This window comes from Elephas maximus, chromosome 8 (assembly GCF_024166365.1).
Source record: "Elephas maximus indicus isolate mEleMax1 chromosome 8, mEleMax1 primary haplotype, whole genome shotgun sequence".
Lineage (NCBI taxonomy): Eukaryota > Metazoa > Chordata > Mammalia > Proboscidea > Elephantidae > Elephas > Elephas maximus.
In genome coordinates, this window is record NC_064826.1 from 57,083,863 (window position 1) to 57,103,640 (window position 19,778).

Sequence of the window (19,778 nt, forward strand, 5' to 3'; positions counted from 1 at the left end):
GAGTAAGAAGTAAGGATCGGTAAATGACATGGATTTTCTAGGAAGGTGCCTAAAGCGAATTTCCAGTTATACGGGCTCTATTTCCGTTTAAACCACAATCCTTCCTCACTGAGAGCTGCTTCTCTCTCTGCACAAGTAGTTGCATGCATCCAAGTCTTGCATCATCCTCTCTATACTGACCCCACTGTCCTCTTAGGATCTTCTTGCTAGACTGAAGTCTTTACCTGGCTACAGGTGGTCTCAGGTCCTGCCAGGTAAAGACTTATATCATTCATCAAGAAATAAGCGTTTTCTCTTCTAACTTTCCCTATAAGACTTGTCTCCTTTTTATCAATAAACCCACCACCTATGCTAAAATTCCTCCAGCTGGTAAGAGAGTCAAGTTCTCTCTATGAACAGGAGGCAATTATCTATTCAATAATTTGTTTAACTGTACTTTACTTGGAGCCCTGATGGCATAGTGGTTAAGAGATTGGCAGCTAACCAAAAAGTCAGCAGTTCGAATCCACCAGCCACTCCTTGGAAACACTATGGGGCAGTTCTACTCTGTCCTATGAGTCAGAATCAACTTGACGGCAACGGGCTTTTTGTTGTTGTTGTTTTATGAGTAATTTAATTAGGGAGCAGAAGACCTAAGCCTCTGGAAAATATATCTGGAAAATTACAGAGAAACTAAAATTAACTCTTTTTGTCTTACTCCCAGCTTTGAGCTCCAGGTCACTCCTATAGCTGATTCACTGCAGGAACCCTGACTCAAGGGCTGTCCTGCTATTCTAGGTGTCACATGAGCAGACAAAGGCTTCCAATTATGTCTCTCTCACTATGTGTAAGATGTCTATATTCTTAATGCACACCTAAATTAAAGGATCGGAAAACAAATATAATTCCATTCTAATTCATAATGTTGTACTTCAAACTTGCTTCACTGACAAAATACAAACTGCTGAAAATGATACTGAGCAATTCCACAATCACTCTGCGGCTTGTGCTAAGAAGGCAAATTACATTATGATTTCTGTGGCTAAGAAAAAAGAAATCCATTAAAAACAAACTCTGCTACTCTGCCCTCCAGGATTTCAAGTCAGAGAGCAAACTCGATTTAAAAAATAACAATAACATCCCTTAATTTGCTCATGTCTCATTACAGACTTCAAACATAAGGACACCAAGTGTTGAGAGAGGCTGTGTTTATTCTACTAGACATCAGTGCTACATGTGCATTTTTGCAAAGGTCTCTAATAGTCAATATAATTAACATCTACAGCTAATATGAAGGGGTCATGGTTTAATGAGGAAAATGGATGGTCAAAAAGTCCAAACATACTGCATTCTTTGCCTCTCACAGGATCAGGCAGGCCAGAGCAGTCCACTGCAGAATTCGGAATGGCAACTCTCCACCTGGAGCCACTGCTATCACATTCCGTATATTCAAAGTGGTAATCTTTCTGCAAACAATCACAAAACAAGCCTTTGTTAGAGCCAATTCTACTGGGGCGACTGTGCGTTTTCAATCACCCCCAAACCTGCCTGCAAGCCTATTTCCAATCTGTACCCTCCGCTTGACTCTTGGTCTTCCCCCACCCACACCAGCCAGTGGATTGATCAAAAAGGTATCATGCCAGGCACTAAGTGGGCACCAAGGATACGATGGGACAGTCACTGCCTTCAAGTTGTACTGTTGTCCTCCAGTACCTTCTACTCATAAAGGCTACAGCACACTTCCCTACCTCTCTTGCAAGCTTTTTAAGTTCTATACAATGTATAGATACAACAAAAAGCAAAATAACACTAGGAAACTGTTATGACTGTACCTTGTTTTCTGAGAAAGATATAAGAGAATAACTCCCATAGATCTAATTCTCTGCTTAAAATTTAACGGAAGGCATAATAATTATCCAAAAACTAACAGAAGATTCTACAAGTTTCTAAAGCAGTTCTCCCAGGCTCAATACACACCCACTCAGTGGGCTGCCATCAATCACAGACTACTAAAACCGATCATTTATTACAATTGCTGAGTTAAAACCAACCCACTTGTCTCCAGCCTTTGGTTGCTTCGAAATTCTCACAGTGACCTCTCTTGATCAGAGCATATTATACATGTACTATATGTACTATGGAGCATTTTAAGGAAGGAAAATTCTAAACCTAGTCCAATATATTTTCCATTTAATAACCTATTTATTCAGTTTAATACCCTGAATGTTGTTATTCTGCTTTGTCCACTCTTGTTTTGCCTCCTTTACCTTACTAATGACAAGAGAGAACAGAAACACCAAGTCACATCACCATGGGGAAACCAGGAGTAGGGTATGTGTATGGTGTATACAGAGAGAATGCTAGTTTAGAAATGGGTTCTGGGATCAGTTGGTTCTTGGTTTGAATTCCCACCCCATTCCTCCACATATGAGCTATGTGATGTTGGACAAGCCACTTTCTCTCTCAAAGCATCCATTTTTTAGTTGGTAAAGTAGAATAATATTTCCTATTTGTATGGCTGTTGTGGAGATTAAGAGAATGCATGTAAAATGTTAGGCATTGTGGCTATACCAACTTAGCACTTGATTAATTATTGCCCTTATTAAGGACAATGGGGATAGACAGGATGACACAGAGGGAGGAGCTAGTGGTAAAATAAGCCATAAATTTCCTGAGTCTCTGTTTCCCCTGCATACACTTAAAATAAAATGAGAAGGGAGTCTGAGTTAAAGAAGATGGACTCACTCATCAGGCCAAAAGCAAAGGTTTTATGCCACGATCAGACTCACTCTCCAGAAATAAAATGTAGTATATCCTCAGGCAATCATGTCTGAATATCATTTTTTCCATATATATTTTTGACAAGTTTGGCAACAGACAACTTGAGACGGTTCTTTGACAAGAACCTGGATTTCAAGTATGCTTTGCTGCCATTTAGGAGCAAATCTACATACCTACATGATCAATAGAACGGCCAAGTTAGGAAGGCTTTCTGGAGGGAAGGAGGAAGGGCAGGCAAGAAGAAAGGAAGGAAGGAAAGAAGGCAGGCAGGCACACAAAAAATTCACTAGATTTGACTACATACAAATTTTAAACATTAGTACATCAAATGTCATCTTAAAAAAATAAAAGATGAACAACAATATAACAAGCTGGTGAAGAAAAAACACACAATAAAGATTAAGAATACTAGGGTTTCTAAAAATCAATAAGGAAAAGGACAAATACTTTTTTTTTTAAAAAATGGTCAAAGAGCACAACCAATTCTTTGAAAAAAAACAGGACAAATGGTGAAAAACATACGAAAAAAAGTTAAACATTACCAATCAAAGAAATGCAAATAATATTTTTCATCAAGTTGAAAAAACATTTCAAGTATTTTTTTTTAAAACTGTAAAATCCAGAAAGGTGTGCATCAGGGCTGTATCCCTTCACCATACTTATTCAATCTGATGCTAGGCAAAAAATTCAAGAAACTGGACTATATGAAGAAGAACATGGCATCAGGATTGGAGACTCATTAACAACCTGCATTATGCAGGTGACACAACCTTGCTTGCTAAAAGTGAAGACGACTTGAAGCACTTACTGAAGATCAAAGACTATACAGCCTTCAGTATGGATTACGCCTCAACATAAAGAAAACAAAAATCATTACAACTGGACCAATAAGCAACATCATGATAAATGGAGAAAATATCAACGTTGTCAAGGATTTCATTTTACTTGGATCCATAATCAATGCCATGGAAGCAGCACTCAAAAAATCAAACGATGTACTGCATTGTACAAATCCACTACAAAAACCTCTTTCAAGTGTTAAAAAGCAAAGATGCCACTTTGAGGACTAAGGTGTACCTGACCCAAGTCATGGTATTTTCAATTGCCTCATATGCATGTGAAAGCTGGACAGTGAATAAGGAAGATCAAAGAAGAATTAATGCCTCTGAGTTATGGTGCTGGTGAAGAATGTTAAATATACCACGGACCGCCAAAAGAACAAACAAAGTTTCTTGGAAGAAGTGCAGCCAGAATGCTCCTTAGAAGCAAGGATAGTGAGACTCTGTCTCATGTACTATGGTCATGTTATCAGGCAGGGCCAGTCCCTGGAGAAGGACATAATGCTTGGTAGAGAGTCAGAAAAAAGAGGAAGACCTTCAGTGAGATGGACTGACATAGTGGCTGCAACTCCATGCTCAAAACACAGCAACAATTGTGAGAATGGCACAGGACAAGGCAGTGTTTCATTCTGTTGTATACAGGGTCACTCTGAGTTGGAACCGACTTGACAGCACCTACCAACACCAGCTAAAGTAACAATGTGATAAAATGAACACTCACGGGCTCCAATGAGAGAATAAACTAGTATAAGCTTTCTGAAGAGCAACATGTCAATATCTATCAAGAGCTTTAAAGTTTTCAAAATGTTTGACCTCAAAATCTCACTTCTAGAATCTAATCTGGGGGGGGGAATCTTTTTAATGTGGCAAATGATTTATGTGCAAGAATGTTCATCATAACTTTTATATAGCTGGAGCTGATTATAAATAATCGTTGAGCACTGTTGAGCCTTCATCATCCTTACCTTGCATTTACCTCATTTATTTATTTTTCACATGTATTTATATCATTATATCCTCACAATAATTATGTGGATTAGGCAGGGCAGTTAATATTATTCTTGTGGTTCAGTGGAAACTCAGACCAATATAACGATTTGCACAGAAAGACTTCAGCTAGTAAATAGCACAGCGGAGAACAGAAGTCAAGCCTTCTGTTTATTTAGCAGTGCTTTCAATTTATGCAATGCCATCACACTTAAAACAGAAGATTACTGTTGAGGAGCTGGAGATGAAAAAGCTTCAACTTCACCTGGTGTTTATAAAGACCTAATAGCAATCACAAGGAGGCCTAATATTCACACAGAATAGGAGAATATACAGATGAGCAAAAACAAATTGAAACCCCTCTATCTCTGTATTAGTTATCTAGGACTCCTGTAACAAATCACCACAAACTGAGTGGCTGAAAACAAAAAATCTATTCTCTGACAGTTCTGGAAGCCAGAAGTCCAAAATCAGCACCACTGGGCCAAAATCAAGATGTCAGCAAGATCGTACTCCCACTGGAGGCTCTAGAGAGCAATCTGTTCCTTGCCTCCTCCAGCTTCTGGTGGCTGCCAGCAGCCATTGGCTATGGGCCACATCACTCCAATCTCTGCCTCTGTGGTCACACTGCCTTCTCCTCTTCCATCTGTAACTTCCCTCTGCTCCCTAAGGACACTTGTGATTGTTTTTAGGGTCCACCTGGACAATCCAGGATAAACTTGCAGTTGTTAAGCACTCAGCTGCTAATCAAAAAGTTGGAGGTTTGAAGCCACCAGCCATTCCACAGGAGAAAGACGTGGCAGTCTGCTTCCATAAAGATTACAACCTTGAAAACCCTATGAGGCAGTTCTACTCTGTCCTTTAGGATCACTATGAGTCAGAATCAACTCCACAGCAATGGGTTTGAGTTTTGTCTTTTTTTCTGGATTTTATTTAGCCTACCACAATCCTCCACCATAAAAAGGCTTTGACTGGCCATGTATTTGCATAATGGCTTTCTTGCTCCTCTTGTTCCCAGTTATTTGAGTTAAGATGCCTTTCCTATCTCCATATCTCACTGAAAGAAACCGGTTCCCCAATACATAAAATTTAGGTAATCTGTGGTTGTCCAAGCAAAATAATGATGCTAAGAAGTCTGATGTAAACGCCAAATGAAGCAAGGCCTCTAAATAGGATAAGTTCCAGAAATTTCTCCTCCAGTGCCGCCTCTGTGTTATTCAGGTTGCCAACCACGGGAATAGCAATAAAAACTCAGAAAAGCTATTTTCTAACTCTGTAGGGGCACAGCTACTATTTAGTTATCAAGACCCTAAGACTCCGGGCAGGAAGCTTTAATGTGTTTAGTCATAATTTAACAATACTGAAATGTAAACCTATTTCACGTATAGGGCAGCACTTGGGGTCAGAGATTTATATTGTCGCCCAAGCTAGATGGGTTTTACTTTAAATTATTGAATAGGCTATTTCATCTGAGTTGGTAACAAAATAATAAAAAGTCTGCTTCTGAGGGCAACCCTTAGATCTACAGCAAAGATCTAAGAAATAGCGTGGAAAAGTAAAATCACTAAAGATATACATAATCCTAACCATAAATCCAAGTAAACATTGAACACTTAAGCTTACGTCTCAGAAATGGTTAATTTTTCAGGGTGCTAAAGGGCAATTTAAAAAGAAAAGGTAAAACCATGACTCTCATACAAATATAAAATTAACACGTCAAGATTTTACTTAAGTCATGAATTATCAAGTGAACTAGCAAGATGTTACTACAGACTCAAAAAGAATTCAAAGAACACACATAAAGCGGCAAGCGGGAATAGGAAATACATCTACAAACAGACGCAAAACTGGTAAATATTTAAAGGGCAATAATCAACAGCACTCCAAATGACCAAATTTATTCATATTCCTATCAACAAGAATTATGTGTATCACTATCAGGTTCCTACAACTCAAAGTGTTGTAAAATAGTTCAAAGACAGTAAGGTACAGAGCCTATAGAATATAATCACTCAGAAAAGTGTACTAAACAGAGCAACTAGTAATCGTTTCAGGCTATTTCATTATTTTTCACAATTTTTCCTCCCAAGAGGAAGGGTCTTTTCAAGGACCCTAATGATTTAACATTAAACACATTGATATGAGTCAGAAAATACTTCAAAACAACAGAACATCTACTCAAAAGCCACACTACAAATTATAAACAGGAGAAGGTGTCTGGGCACACCCCAACTGAAAGACTGGCAGTTATTTAGACATGTCTGCAAATCACAGAATGATGGGGTGTGGAGACACTGCCCCAAATCACAAAACACTGGGATCCTCTGTAAACCTCACATTGCAAATAGGTGGGAACCAGGAAACAACCCAAAAAGAAATAGAGAATGGAATTATTTCTAATCACAAAACACTTAAGGAAGACTATCCCTCAATAGAAATCATGGCATACCACTCACACACACACACAAATTAAGGTACAGGCACAACCCCTCAAATAATAAAAGACTCGAATTGTGCTACACCCAAAGTACAGAACATTAAGATATGTCCAAATAAACACCAGATGTCCACAGTATCCTCCAAACACCAATATGTCATCGCCACTACGAATGCCTCACGGTGCTCTTTGTAAACCTTGGGCGCACGTACCACCTTCCGATGGTATATTCTGATGACAACCAGTATTTTAAATACATCTCACACTACGTATGTCATATATTGTATGTCATGAGTTAAGCAAATATAATTATATATCATTTTATATACAGTATCAATATTAATGCATATTTTAGGGGGCATATTTTTTAGAAAAATAAGAATCTTTAAATGTTAGAATCACACTCTGCAGAACACCTGTGGTAGAGTATGCATAATGTGACTCTGCTGTATTAAGATTTCAGACCCAGAAAAGTTCCCTGTGACCTGGAATAGTCAGAAAAGGCTGGAAAAATAGGTAGGATTTGTAACCATTCTCGTACTTACTTGCTGCTTCATAAATAGCTGATAATGAACACCTAGTAATGGTGTGGTACGCAGTGAGATCAAACCTGAACATAATATACCTCCAGATAGTCAGTGAAATACATTAGCTTAAGGATGAATAGATGAATGAAGGAAGGAAGGAACAATTGAATGAACAAACAATAACAGCCTGGTTTTCTGTATTCTGAGATTCGTTCATGTCAGTGAACCTCCAACGAGAAAATCAGCTTCCTGATGCTCTCTGCCTATCCTTGTGGTCGATTAACATTTGATCACAGTTAATTACAAAGATGCAGTAGATGACCACAAATCCTAATAAAGAATCAAAAGCAGGAGGGGTAGTAGAAGACCTCTGGCTTCAAAGGAGAGAGTGCTGATACCTGGAAGAACATACCCGGAGGAACAAGAAGAAGCAAACGTAACTCATTTTCTCCGCGTAAAATTCCTTCTGTTTTAATTTTTTTATGTGAGATGTTGAGAACAGCACAGCCATGTATTTGATGAGACTGCAACTCCGCTGGAAGAAAGGGCCCCGAATTTAAGTGCTCTCAGCAAAGCACTTGGCACACTTACTTTGAGAGGACAAGAGAATGAGAGGGAGAGAACACAGGTATTTCAATTCCAAGTGAACACACTCATCCTCCTGTGTGGAAAGGTCAATGGCATGAGAATACTTAATGCAAACACACATGCAAATGATGATAAAAGCTCCCTTAGCCTACATTATCAAGTACATGCATACAGTAGCAAATTTTTCTTTTATAAAAGGAACATAAAGTTACCATGGGAACCCACTGCTAAGTAAAGTTGTATCTATCTGATCTACTTATGAAACATCTTTTTCTCTTCATTGGGGACACTATATTGGTTTTTAGAAGTTATCCTGAAATAGTTTATTTTTAAAACCTTGAGTTCAACATCCATCTTTGTATACAAGGCCTTATAGGTGCTCAATTCATTTTTTAACTGAATTGTATTGAGTACCTCCCACAGGTGCTAGGGATACAACAGCGAACAAAATAATCAAGTCCTTGTTCTCACGGGGCTTACATTTTAGTGTGAATGAAAGTATGTAGGGTTTCTTTCTTAGGCACAGTTTAGAACTATTTCCCTTCTGTAGTTCTCAATCCGTGCTTATCAAGGGATAGACAACAAACCAGGACCCCACTCTCACCTCTGCCATTGCTAAATGTTTAAGACCTTGAGCAACTCTCTGCACCTCGGGTGCCTCTTAATCTTAGCCTCTATCCCATATTTTCACTGTTCAGTCATGTACTGCCAAGGGAACTTTTCAATAAACAAGTCTACCCACAAAGAAACGAAAAAAACTTTTCAATTTTCTCAAAAAACCTGCAGGTAGACAACTTGTAATATAAACATCAAAAATACTCATTAATAAAACAATTATAGAAGATACTGTGAAAAACGTATGCTCTTATATCAAAAAAGGCTTCAAATATATGAAATCATTATTATCTAACTACATTTAAACTTGCTGAATTAAATACATGTTTATCTCTGCTCCCCACAAACCTGCAAAAAACTGGAGTTTCTAAAGAGAATAAAGGAATAAAAATGGCTCTATCTAGGATATCTATATATCCAACAGAATTTCCAGAAAGAATACAGAGAAAAGAGGGAAGACATTTTAAAAGAAATAATAAATGAAAATTGCCCAGAATTTACATTTTTATATACCAAGTGCCTACGAAATTAATGCACTCAGCTGCTAACCGAAAGGTAGGCAGTTTGAACCCATCAGGCACTCGGTGGGAGAAAGATGTGGCTGTCTGCTTCCGTAAAGATTTACAGCCTTGGAAACCCTATGGGGCAGTTAGTTCTTCTCTGTCCTACAGGGTCACAATGAGTAGGAATTTACTCAATCACAGTGAGTTTGGTTTTGGTTTGGCCTATGAAATGCACGCAGCAATTTTATTCACATCTAAGAGATGTGAATAACATCAAAGGTTGAGAATCAGAAGGGTAACAGGCTTCTCAGCAATTTCTAAGGAAGTTAGAACATAATAGAACAATGTACTTAAATTTTTTGAGGAAAAGTTACATAAACCAATCTATATTTCTGCAATTCTTTCCATCAAGTGTGGGGATATAATGGATATAATAAAGATACTTTTAGACAAGCAAGTTCTCAAAAATTTTATCTCCCATGCATCTTTTTTCTTGGGAAGCTGCTAAAGGATATGTGCCACCAAAACAAGGGATGAAACTAAAAAAAAAAAAAACACAGTATTCAGGAAATGGGAAATCCAATACGGGAGAAAAAGAGAGAATTTATAAGATGCTGGTGAAGGAAGGCACCATGCTGCAGGTCCTCAAAGCAGCCAAAATAAATTGCACAAGAGAAGCAGAAAAATGAATTAAACATTTATTTGACGTATTTGATCTTAATCAAATTAAGACAGGTTTTTTACAGACCTGTTGGAGAGTCTGGAAAAATGGTGACAGGTAAGTAAAAGACAAACTTTTTATTTTAAAATTTAAATTTAAAATGTTTTTAAAAAAATTTAACAAAACTAAAAAAGGGTATACAATAAGGAAAATATAATTATAGGATATCATATGGTTCTCCAGTGAACAGTATTTAAGTAATTATAACATAAAAACTAAAAATGATTTAACAAAAATTCCGATTGTGACAACACTGGAAGATGGTGGGGAGGGAGGGACAGAAAGAGAGAAATGAGGGCAGGTGTGGTATAGCTCTGAGGCCTTATCTTCCACAGCAGAAAGTCAACACAATTATAAAATTTGAGGGGGGAGGGGGTGGTGAATCAAGGAAGTGCAAAAGAAACGGAAAGTGGCTGCTCTGTGGAGTCATACTTCAGGATAGGGAGAGATGGTGACAGTGGACTTCCGGTTTTTGCTATAAGCATTAGAGTATTCTTTGATTTTTAAACAGTGTATATGCACTATTTTAATAAAAATATTCAGAGTAAAACAAACTTGAAGTTGGTCTTCATCCTTCCTCCAATCCTACTCCCCTCTACATTGAGGGTTTAGTGTGTACTCTTTCATATCTTTTGCTGTTTTTTTACAGAAACTTGACTATACTAGGAAGAGAGTGCACTATATCCAAAATTATGTCAGTTATATCATTGAAATTAAATCCATAGATAATACAATTCCAATTTTAAACATGTTTCTTCTGTAATAAAAGCTTTTTGAATCTTATTCATTCAATTCAGTAAATGTTACTGAAAGCCTATACTATTTCAGCAATTTGCTAATTATTAGACAAGGCAGACATGGTTCCTAAGCACACACTGATTACTGTTCAGACAAAGAACAAGATGAGAAATTTTCCTCCCATCTCTAGTTGAAGTATTAACAATTAACAATTACATAATAGTGTCACTGGAGGCAGAAAACAAATTAAGAGCTTAGATAATCATCCCATTCAATAGTCAATATTATCCTGTGTTAAGGAGCTTCTCTGTAAGTCAATTAATTTAGGAGACTAATCAAAACTATAAAAATGTAGAATCTACTACTAATGAATTAGAATCTCATATTTACTAATACCACTCATGTATATAAAAAAGCATGTGACACTTGTATGTGTGTATATACATATATATGTATATATATATATAAAATACATATATATATGCACACACATATATATAAAACCAAATCCAAACCTGCTGCCATGAAGTCAATTCTGACTCACAGCAACCTTGTAGAAGAGTAGAGCTGACCCACAGGGTTTCCAAGGCTGTTATCTTCATGGAAGCAGACTGCGACATCTTTCTCCTGCTGAGCAGCTGGTGGGTTCAAACTGCCAACTTTTTGGTTAGCAGCTGAGTGCTTAACCACTGCACCACTAGGGCTCCTATATACACACACACATACACAGTGAAACCTGTGAGAGCTGGAACTCAACGGGACTGCCTTGTTTTTCCAGGTCTCCCAAATTTTCCACCTTTGTCACGGTACAGTCCTACCACTTTTCTATCGCTAGTTTTAGTGGAAAATATTTGAGTTTTCCTTCTCTGACAGTTTTCTGCCTTATACAGGTTCCGGCCTTCACAGGTTTTACTGTATATACATAGGTATATGTGTGTGTGTTATACATATATATACGTGTATATATGTACGTATACAGGAGTCCCTGGGTGGCACAAATGGTTAAGCACTCCATTACCAGCCGAAACGTCAGCAGTTTGAACCCCCCCCCAGACGTGCCTTGGAAGACACTGGCAATCTGCTTCTGAAAGGTCACAGCCTTGAAAACCCTATGGGGCTGTTCTCCTCGCACACGAGGTCGCGCCACAAGTAGGAACTGACTCAACCGCAACTGGTAGTGATGGTGGTTAGGTATTTCAGGTGAAGGTAAAGACTCAGCCTTTGATAGGGATATTAAAGAAGAAATTACACATAATTAAGTGGCTACATTTCTGCTATTATTACCCAGAAAAAAATTACTATACATTTAACACAGTGGAGATTTCTTCTACCTTCCAAAAAAAGTTAACGCTGGTACATTTCGGAATAAAGAATGCCTTAGGATTCAGGAAATGTGGTACTGTGAGAAATCTCAAAGTTTCTGAGATCCAAAAGCGTGTGTGAGGCACAGCTAAGAGTCAAAAATAGCACAAGTAAAGCTCTGTCTTCACTGTATCACAGCTATCAATGTTAGCAGTTTACTTAGCAGTATGTATTCGGGGTACTTCCATTTTTTATTACTTGCTCTTAGTACTTTGACACTTCCTATCTCAGCAGGACCCCAGCCCTCTCAGCAGTCTTTCTGTACATCTTCCCTCATCAACTCGCTTTCCCATTGTCCTCATGACAACTCTAAAATTAACACTAATATCTTCAAGCCATATATTAAAAGAGTCCAGTCCCTTTGCTTTCAACATATGACCTTGTCTCCTACCTCAAAAAGAAAATAAAGGCTCTCCAGGCAAGATTCTCTCCAATTGTCTCCCTTTCTTTTGTCTATTTGTTCATGCAAAAACATACATGCTTGCCTCCCTCCCTTGGGTCTCAGATAATAATGCATCCTTCTTGCTCTTCAAAACTAACCTCTCCACCTCTTTGTCAAATCTCATCATTCTCTCCTCAAACTGGTTCCATTAGTTATTGGCTTCTTCTTGCTTCTGTAATACATTCCTCTCTTCTGGCTCTTTACCCTCAATGTCTCTCACATTATTAAAAAAAAAAAAACTCCACTGATCCTGTGTGTTGATGATTTATTATTTGCACCCTACGTCCATTCTTTACCCTTATTTGTCCAAATCTAGGCCCCTGAGGGGCTGGCTTCTCTAGTCTGTATCACTCAGGCTCCTTTGCTCTATGAATCCTGGTTATGTCTGTCCAGTGGAAGGCACTGGCAGGAGGCTGGAGGGAAGTATCTCTCGCCTTTCCCCACCCCCTCTATCAACTTTCTCCCTGGGTCTGCAGTGATTAGGTTCCTCTTCAGCCACTACTCTTATTGGGCAGCCCCTCTTCCACGGCCCCAGCAGCCACTGAGATTCCAGAACACCATTCTCTTTCCTTACCCCTTCAGGCCTATGAGTGCTAATAGCTTCCTTATCTGCTCCTGCTAGTTCTGGGATCCTCACATTCTTTGTTGGTTCCACAAATCAGTCTACACCTCTATTAAGAAGCCTCTTTATTAACTGCATTCAGTTGAACTCTTTGTGTGAGCCATCTGCTTCCTGCCAGAACTCTGACTTATAAACCCCATGTGTCCCTTTCCATTTCTACCCAGACATGATTCCTGAAGAGTAGTCTACACTCACTATGCCCAGTTATCTTCTCTCATCAGATCTATCTGTCTGCACTGCACATGCAGACAGGCTGTGCCTCAAACTTCCAGGTTAGCCATTAGACTGCTAGGGATGAGGCACATACACCCACTGACATCAACCGTTCCACGGCTGCTACGTTCATCTGTGATTAAGCCAGACACACGAGACACACAGTGTTGATAAAGTGAAAGCCATTATTATTTATAGATAGCCAAGAGTAAACAGATTCTCAAAGGGGAAATGCTTACCCTCCCCAAATTACCCACGTACATTTTCATGTCACTAGGCAGGCATGCCGTGGTTCAGGGCAAGTCCTATGTTGACCACACCTCTGCCTCCAGCTACCAGCATGCTCCCCGGGTGGCCTGCATGGCTCCTAAGCCTTCTGCTCTACAGCTGTGCCTCACCTTGCCACCTCGCCAGCGGGAATACCCTTGGCACGGGATCTCTCAAGTTTCTGCTGCTGGCTCCTGCCACACTACCTAGGCCCTCGTGGCTCTCTCTTGCCACCACACTACACGGGCCTGTGCTGCCCACATGGCTCCCACCACACTATGGGGAAGAGGGGGGTCTTGCACAGGGTACACTTAACCCTCTGACCAGGTACAGGCAAGTGTTACAGCTCTCCTTCCATGGGCTGAGAAGCCCACCGCAGTCATCTCTCTCTCCACGGGCTGACCAGCCCATCACTGCTTTTTCTCTGTAGGCAGACCAGCCTACAGGTGTCTCCATCTTCAGTTTTATAGCTTCCTTTTTTGTGTCCAGGAAGTTTTCAGTGCAGGGACTCCAGGTATGCTCCAGATTCCTCTTGATGGTAGTGAGGTTCCCCAAACCTCTGTGGGATTGGCCCTAATATAAGCCCAGCAAAATGGCAAAACCAACCAATCCCCTCGTTGGACGCAAGGTGCTCAGTCCTTTTGGGTAGATTTTCAAGCCACTGTGTGTAAAGTACATAGACCAATCCCTGGCAAGGCTGTGGCCCAGCCAATAATTTTGTAGGAGTTACAAGACCATGGCTAGAAAGGCCACATAAGGGCAATTTATTGCACCACACTTTGAACTATGATCTGGCTTCTGACTCCACAAACCCACTAAGCTGATCTCTCTAGCATAGAATTCAAAATCATTTATGATCTGATTCCGTCTATCTTCCAATAACACCTTCCACCATCTGCCATTAAACCATGAGCTCCAAACATAACAAGTGCCACTCATTTTCTTAGCACCCTTACAGGATTTCCTCCACCTGAAGAGTCCCCTTTCAGAACCTAGTGAATCCCTAGTTGCTGCACAGAAGTATATGTGGTAACACTTTATTGAGAAGTGCAATTCCAGGGAAGCAGGAGCAAGGCAAGAAAGGAGAAAAAGCAAACATAAGACTGCATCACTGAGCTGGTCACAACTTCCTTATAAGCTGATTACTCAGATTCTTTAGAACATCTTCAAAAGGCAGTAGATAGCCACTGAGTCTCCGAAGAGCCTGTTCAGGGGTAGGAAGAGGGAATAATTTATGCACCAACTCCCTTATTCCATTGGTTAAAGTTTGCTCACATGGGGCGTAAACTCCCCAAAACCTTCAAGTTGCACGTGTGTGAGCGCTGAACAGGTTCCATAGTGTTTTAGTGGCAACAGGGAGACCCTAGGGCAGGAGGCAAGAGCACATGGCATGGACAATGAAGCAAGATGCTTTTGGGTTCTTCCACAAAGCAGCACAAGGAACTGCTCCTGCAGCAACTCAGGCCCACAACTGTAGGACAGTGAAGCAAGCACACAGATATGAGATGAGGCATAAACTGCATGTAGTTTAGGAACCCAGCATAGTTCTAGAAAATAAGAGGCACTTAATAATAATTATTGACTAACTTATTAGAAGAGGAAGAATTTATACTTTTTGCCAATGTTTAAATCTCTCAGTGGGTAGGTCCATAAGGCATTAGCATCTTAAATAGTACCAAGTTGCAACTAACTCTAAGGCTTTAGTGCTAGATTTAGTGCTACAAAAATTAGAAGGTAGGAGTCCAAAGTGTGACAGACTAGTTCAACCTTATAATTGCTTCCCTTTTAGAAAGAGACAAGTTGTTTTATTTACCAATCGATGTTTCTCAATTGTCTGGAACAATATTCAGTGTGTTGGACTGTCCTACCCATCTGGTGCAGATTAATCTTTAGTTTAAAAAGGGAAAAGTTGTCATTCGACTGAAACCACTTTTTCTAAATAGTAATATGATGTTCTATGTACAGCATTACATATAATATAGTAATAATATAACGTAGAAACGAATAATTAGGAAATGAATCTTTCATGAGTTCTAAATTCTACTCCACATTAATAAAAAGCAACTAAACAAACATTCGGAGCCCTGGTGGGTTAAAGCATTGGGCTTCCAATTAAAAGGCAAGCAGTTTGAATCCACCAGCTGCTCCAGAGGAGAAAGATGTGGCGGTCTGCTTCCACAAAGATTTATAGCCTTAGAAAACCCATGGGGCAGTTCTACTCTGTCCTATAGGGTAACTACGAGTCAGAGTTGACTTGACAACAACAGGTTTAATCAAATTTTCATTCCTGAAACCATAGTAACCATTCTCTGAAGAACCAAAGGGGCTCTCCAACACTACAGTAATGTTCATCCTTATATTCCCTCTCCCACACACACACTGCGTTTTTATCACTCACTAGTATCTAGGTAAACCCATAATTATATAACCTGGACAAAAAAGCAAAAAGAGCTCCCACATCCCCATTTTTAGATAAGAAACAAGGAATCTAAATCAATTGTGATCATAGTTAACCAGCAGCATTCTTAACCTAAGCAAATAACTATTTCCACTTTAAAGCAGAAATACTAGCCTGTTTACAACACCTAATTTGGGAACAATCAGGTCTGTCAGGGTCCTTGCTAATTACGGGTGAAAATCGTTGTCCATGTAAGAGCCATACTTCATTCAATCCCCTTTAGGAATCTGTCTTAGTCATCTAACGCTGCTATAACAGAAACACTACAAGTGGGTGGCTTTAACAAACAGAAATTTATTTTCTCACAGTTTAGGAGGCCAGAACTCCAAATTCAGGGCACCTGCTTTCAGGGAGACTCTATCAGCTCTAGGGGAAGATCCTTGTCTCTTTGCGGATTCTGTGCCTTGGTTCCTTAGTGATCTTCACGTGGCATCGATCTTTCCCTATTTGTGCTTGCTTGCTTACGTGCTTAAGCTCTACCTTTTATATCTCAAAAGCGATTGCTTAACACACACCCTATACTGATACAGCCTCATTAACATAACTAAGAAAATCTTATTCCCAGACGGGATTACGTCCACCTGTATTAAAAAAAACCTGTATAGGGGTTAGAATTTACAACACATATTTTGAGGAGACACAATTCAATTCGTAACATTACCTAAGGCTGGAAGCACCCTGAAATGTTATTTCATCTATCCCCTCCCCTACGGGCAAGATAATATAAAAAAGATAGCAGAGTTTGTCTTGAAATCTCCAGAATCATCTTCAGAACTCTGAAGATGTAGCCTCTTCCCGCTCCGCAGCACCCTGTTGCAAAGCCATCTCCAGTCCTTGGAGAGCTGAGCTGTTACAAGCACTCATTGACCAATAGACTCGAGGCTGTGCTCCAAGGCTCTATTACTTGAGATCCCAAACCTCATCAAAATGAACTCGAAGGAGTATACAAAATTCTTCTGTAGTATAAAAACATCACTGGGTTACATACTGCTTTGATAAAGGCTTTGCAATCTTTCAGTAATGACCTATATTTACATTCATCAGTAAGTATTTGACTCACACAATCACCCTCCCAAAAATTAAACTTAAAAGTGAACATTCTTGTTAACATGTTTCTCCTCAAGCGTTGTGATGGCCTTTGCACCAAATTTTAAGGACTTTGCTTAAAATATATATATTCATAACTATTCTCTTGCCTAAAATAAGTTATCTTTCAATCAAGAGGCATAATTACATAGCTAACAAAAATACAGTACTCTGAATTTAGACTTTTGATTCATGACTTTGCCATTTTCTAGCTCTGTGTTCTTGGGCAGTGTCTTAGTTATCTAGTGCTGCTATACCAGAAATACCACAAAGTAGATGGCTTTAACAAAGAGAAATTTATTCTCTCACAGTCTAGGAGACTCGAAGTCCAAATTCAGGGTGCCAGCTCCAGGGGAAAGCTTTCTCACTCTGACGGCTATGGGGGAAGGTCCTTGTCATCAATCTTCCCCTGGTCTGGGGGCTTCTTAGCACAGGGACTCTGGATCCAAAGGTCCCAGCTCCTCTTTCTTGGTGGCATGAGGTCCCTTTCCTGTCTGCTCAATTCTCTCTTTTATATCTCAAAAGAGACTGATGCAAAATACAACTTAATCCTATAGATTGAATCCTGCCTCATTAACATCATAGAGGTTAGGATTTACAATACATAGGATAATCACATCAGATGACAAAATGGTAGATAATCACATAATTCTGTGAATCATGGCCCAGCCAATTTGGCACACAATTCAAGGGCACACAATTCAATCCATAACAGGCAGGTTGCTTAACTTTTCATTATCAATAAAATGGGGTAATAATAGTATCTTCCTTTTGTGAAATTAATTTATTGTGTTACTACAAACCAGTTTAAGTCGTTTTTGAAAAGTATGTCTGTGCAAGAAAATGATAATAAAATATTGTTACATTTATTTGTGAGTGCATATGTCCTCTCTTCTAGAGGATTTAAGCAACTCAAAGGAAGGAATAATGCCACTTTTATCTTAATAAATTTCATAGCACCTATCATAGAGCCTTAAACTGTATAAAATTGGTTCACAGTACCTATTTTGTTGTGTGAAAACTAAACCAAAATATATTCCACTTACCCAAAAATAAAATTTTTTTAGAAGTTTAAAGACTACCGACCCCCCCCACAAATAAAAATAAAAAACCAATTCTGACTCATAGCGACCCTACAGGACAGGGTAGAACTGCCCTATCATGGATTGAATTGTGTCCCCCAAAAATATCTTTCAACTTGGCTATGTCACGATTCCCAGTATTATATGATTGTCCACCATTTTGTTATCTGATGTGATTTTCCTACGTGTTGTTAATCCTATCTCTATGATGTTAATGAGGTAGGATTAATGGCAGTTATGTTAATGGGGCAGGACTCAATCTACAAGATTAGATCATGTCTTAAACCAATCTCTTTTGAGATATAAAAGAGAGAGGTGAACAGAGAGACATGGGGACTTCACACCATCAAGAAAGCAGAGCCGGGAGCAGAGCATGTCCTTTGGACCTGGGGTTCCTGTGCTTAGAAGCTTCTAGACCAGAGGAAGATTGATGACAAGGACATTCTCCCAGAACAGACAGAGAAATCCTTCCCCTAGAGATGGCACCCTGAATTCGGACTTCTAGTCTCCTAAATTGTGAAAGAATAATTTCTCTTTATTAAAGCCATCCACTTGTGGTATTTCTGTTATAGCTGCTTTAGATAACCAAGACATGCCCCATAAGGTTTCCAAGGAATGTCTGGTGGATTCAAACTGACAACCTTTTGGTTAGCAATCGACCTCTTAATCACTATGCCACCAGGGCTCCAAAGAATACAAAGGGGGAAGGAAACAGATGAGGAAATTTACTTTTCTTTCATGTATACCAAGTAAGTTAAGTAGAGACTGACCTGAATGTTGTAAAATCAGAACTACAGATAAAAGTTGCACAGGCCTTTCATAAACAATAAAATATTCTGTTATTAAGATAAAATGAACACATGAAGTCTAACCAATCACCTACTTTGTTGGAGTTTCGTAAGTAGTGAACCACTAGACTGTAGATTTTTTTTAAGATGCAATTTTAATCAATGCTTATTTTACTTCCTTTTAAATCATGCAAGCTGTCTTAGTCATCTCATGCTGCTATAACAGAAATACCACAAGTGGATGGCTTCAACAAATACAAGTTTATTCTCTCACAGTCTAGGAGGCTAGAAGTCCAAACTCAGGGCATCAGCTCCAGGGGAAGGCTTTCTCTGTCAGCTCTGGAGGAAGGTCCTTGCCATCAATATTTCCCTGGACTAGAGGCTTCTCCACACAGGAACCCCAAGTCCAAAGGACACGCTCTGCTCCCTGTGCTTTCTTGGTGGTATGAGGTCCCCCACTCTGCTTGCTTCTCTTTCCTTTTTTCTCTTGTGAGATGAAAGATGATGCAGGTCACACCCACGGAAACTCCCTTTACACTGGATCAGGGACATGACCTGAATAAAGGTGTTACACCCCACCCTAATCTGTGTTAACAGAATCTAATCTTGCCTCATTAGCCACAGGCAGAGATTAGGATTTACAACACATACAAAAATTTTATCAATCACAAAATGGAGGACAACCACACAGTACTGGGAATCATGGCCTAGCCAAGTTGACACATATTTTGGGGGGCACACAA

At 39.4% G+C, this 19,778-nt stretch overlaps 1 protein-coding gene across 1 annotated transcript in view; it reads right to left on the reverse strand.

The window, feature by feature from the left end:
* Window positions 1-19,778, reverse strand: part of ELAPOR2 (endosome-lysosome associated apoptosis and autophagy regulator family member 2) — a 180,420-nt gene that overhangs the window by 113,170 nt on the left and 47,472 nt on the right. Inside the window, exon 2 of the mRNA XM_049894242.1 lies at window positions 1,325-1,445. Coding sequence (XP_049750199.1) covers window positions 1,325-1,445 — 121 coding nt within the window. The remainder of the gene's footprint in view (window positions 1-1,324; window positions 1,446-19,778) is intronic.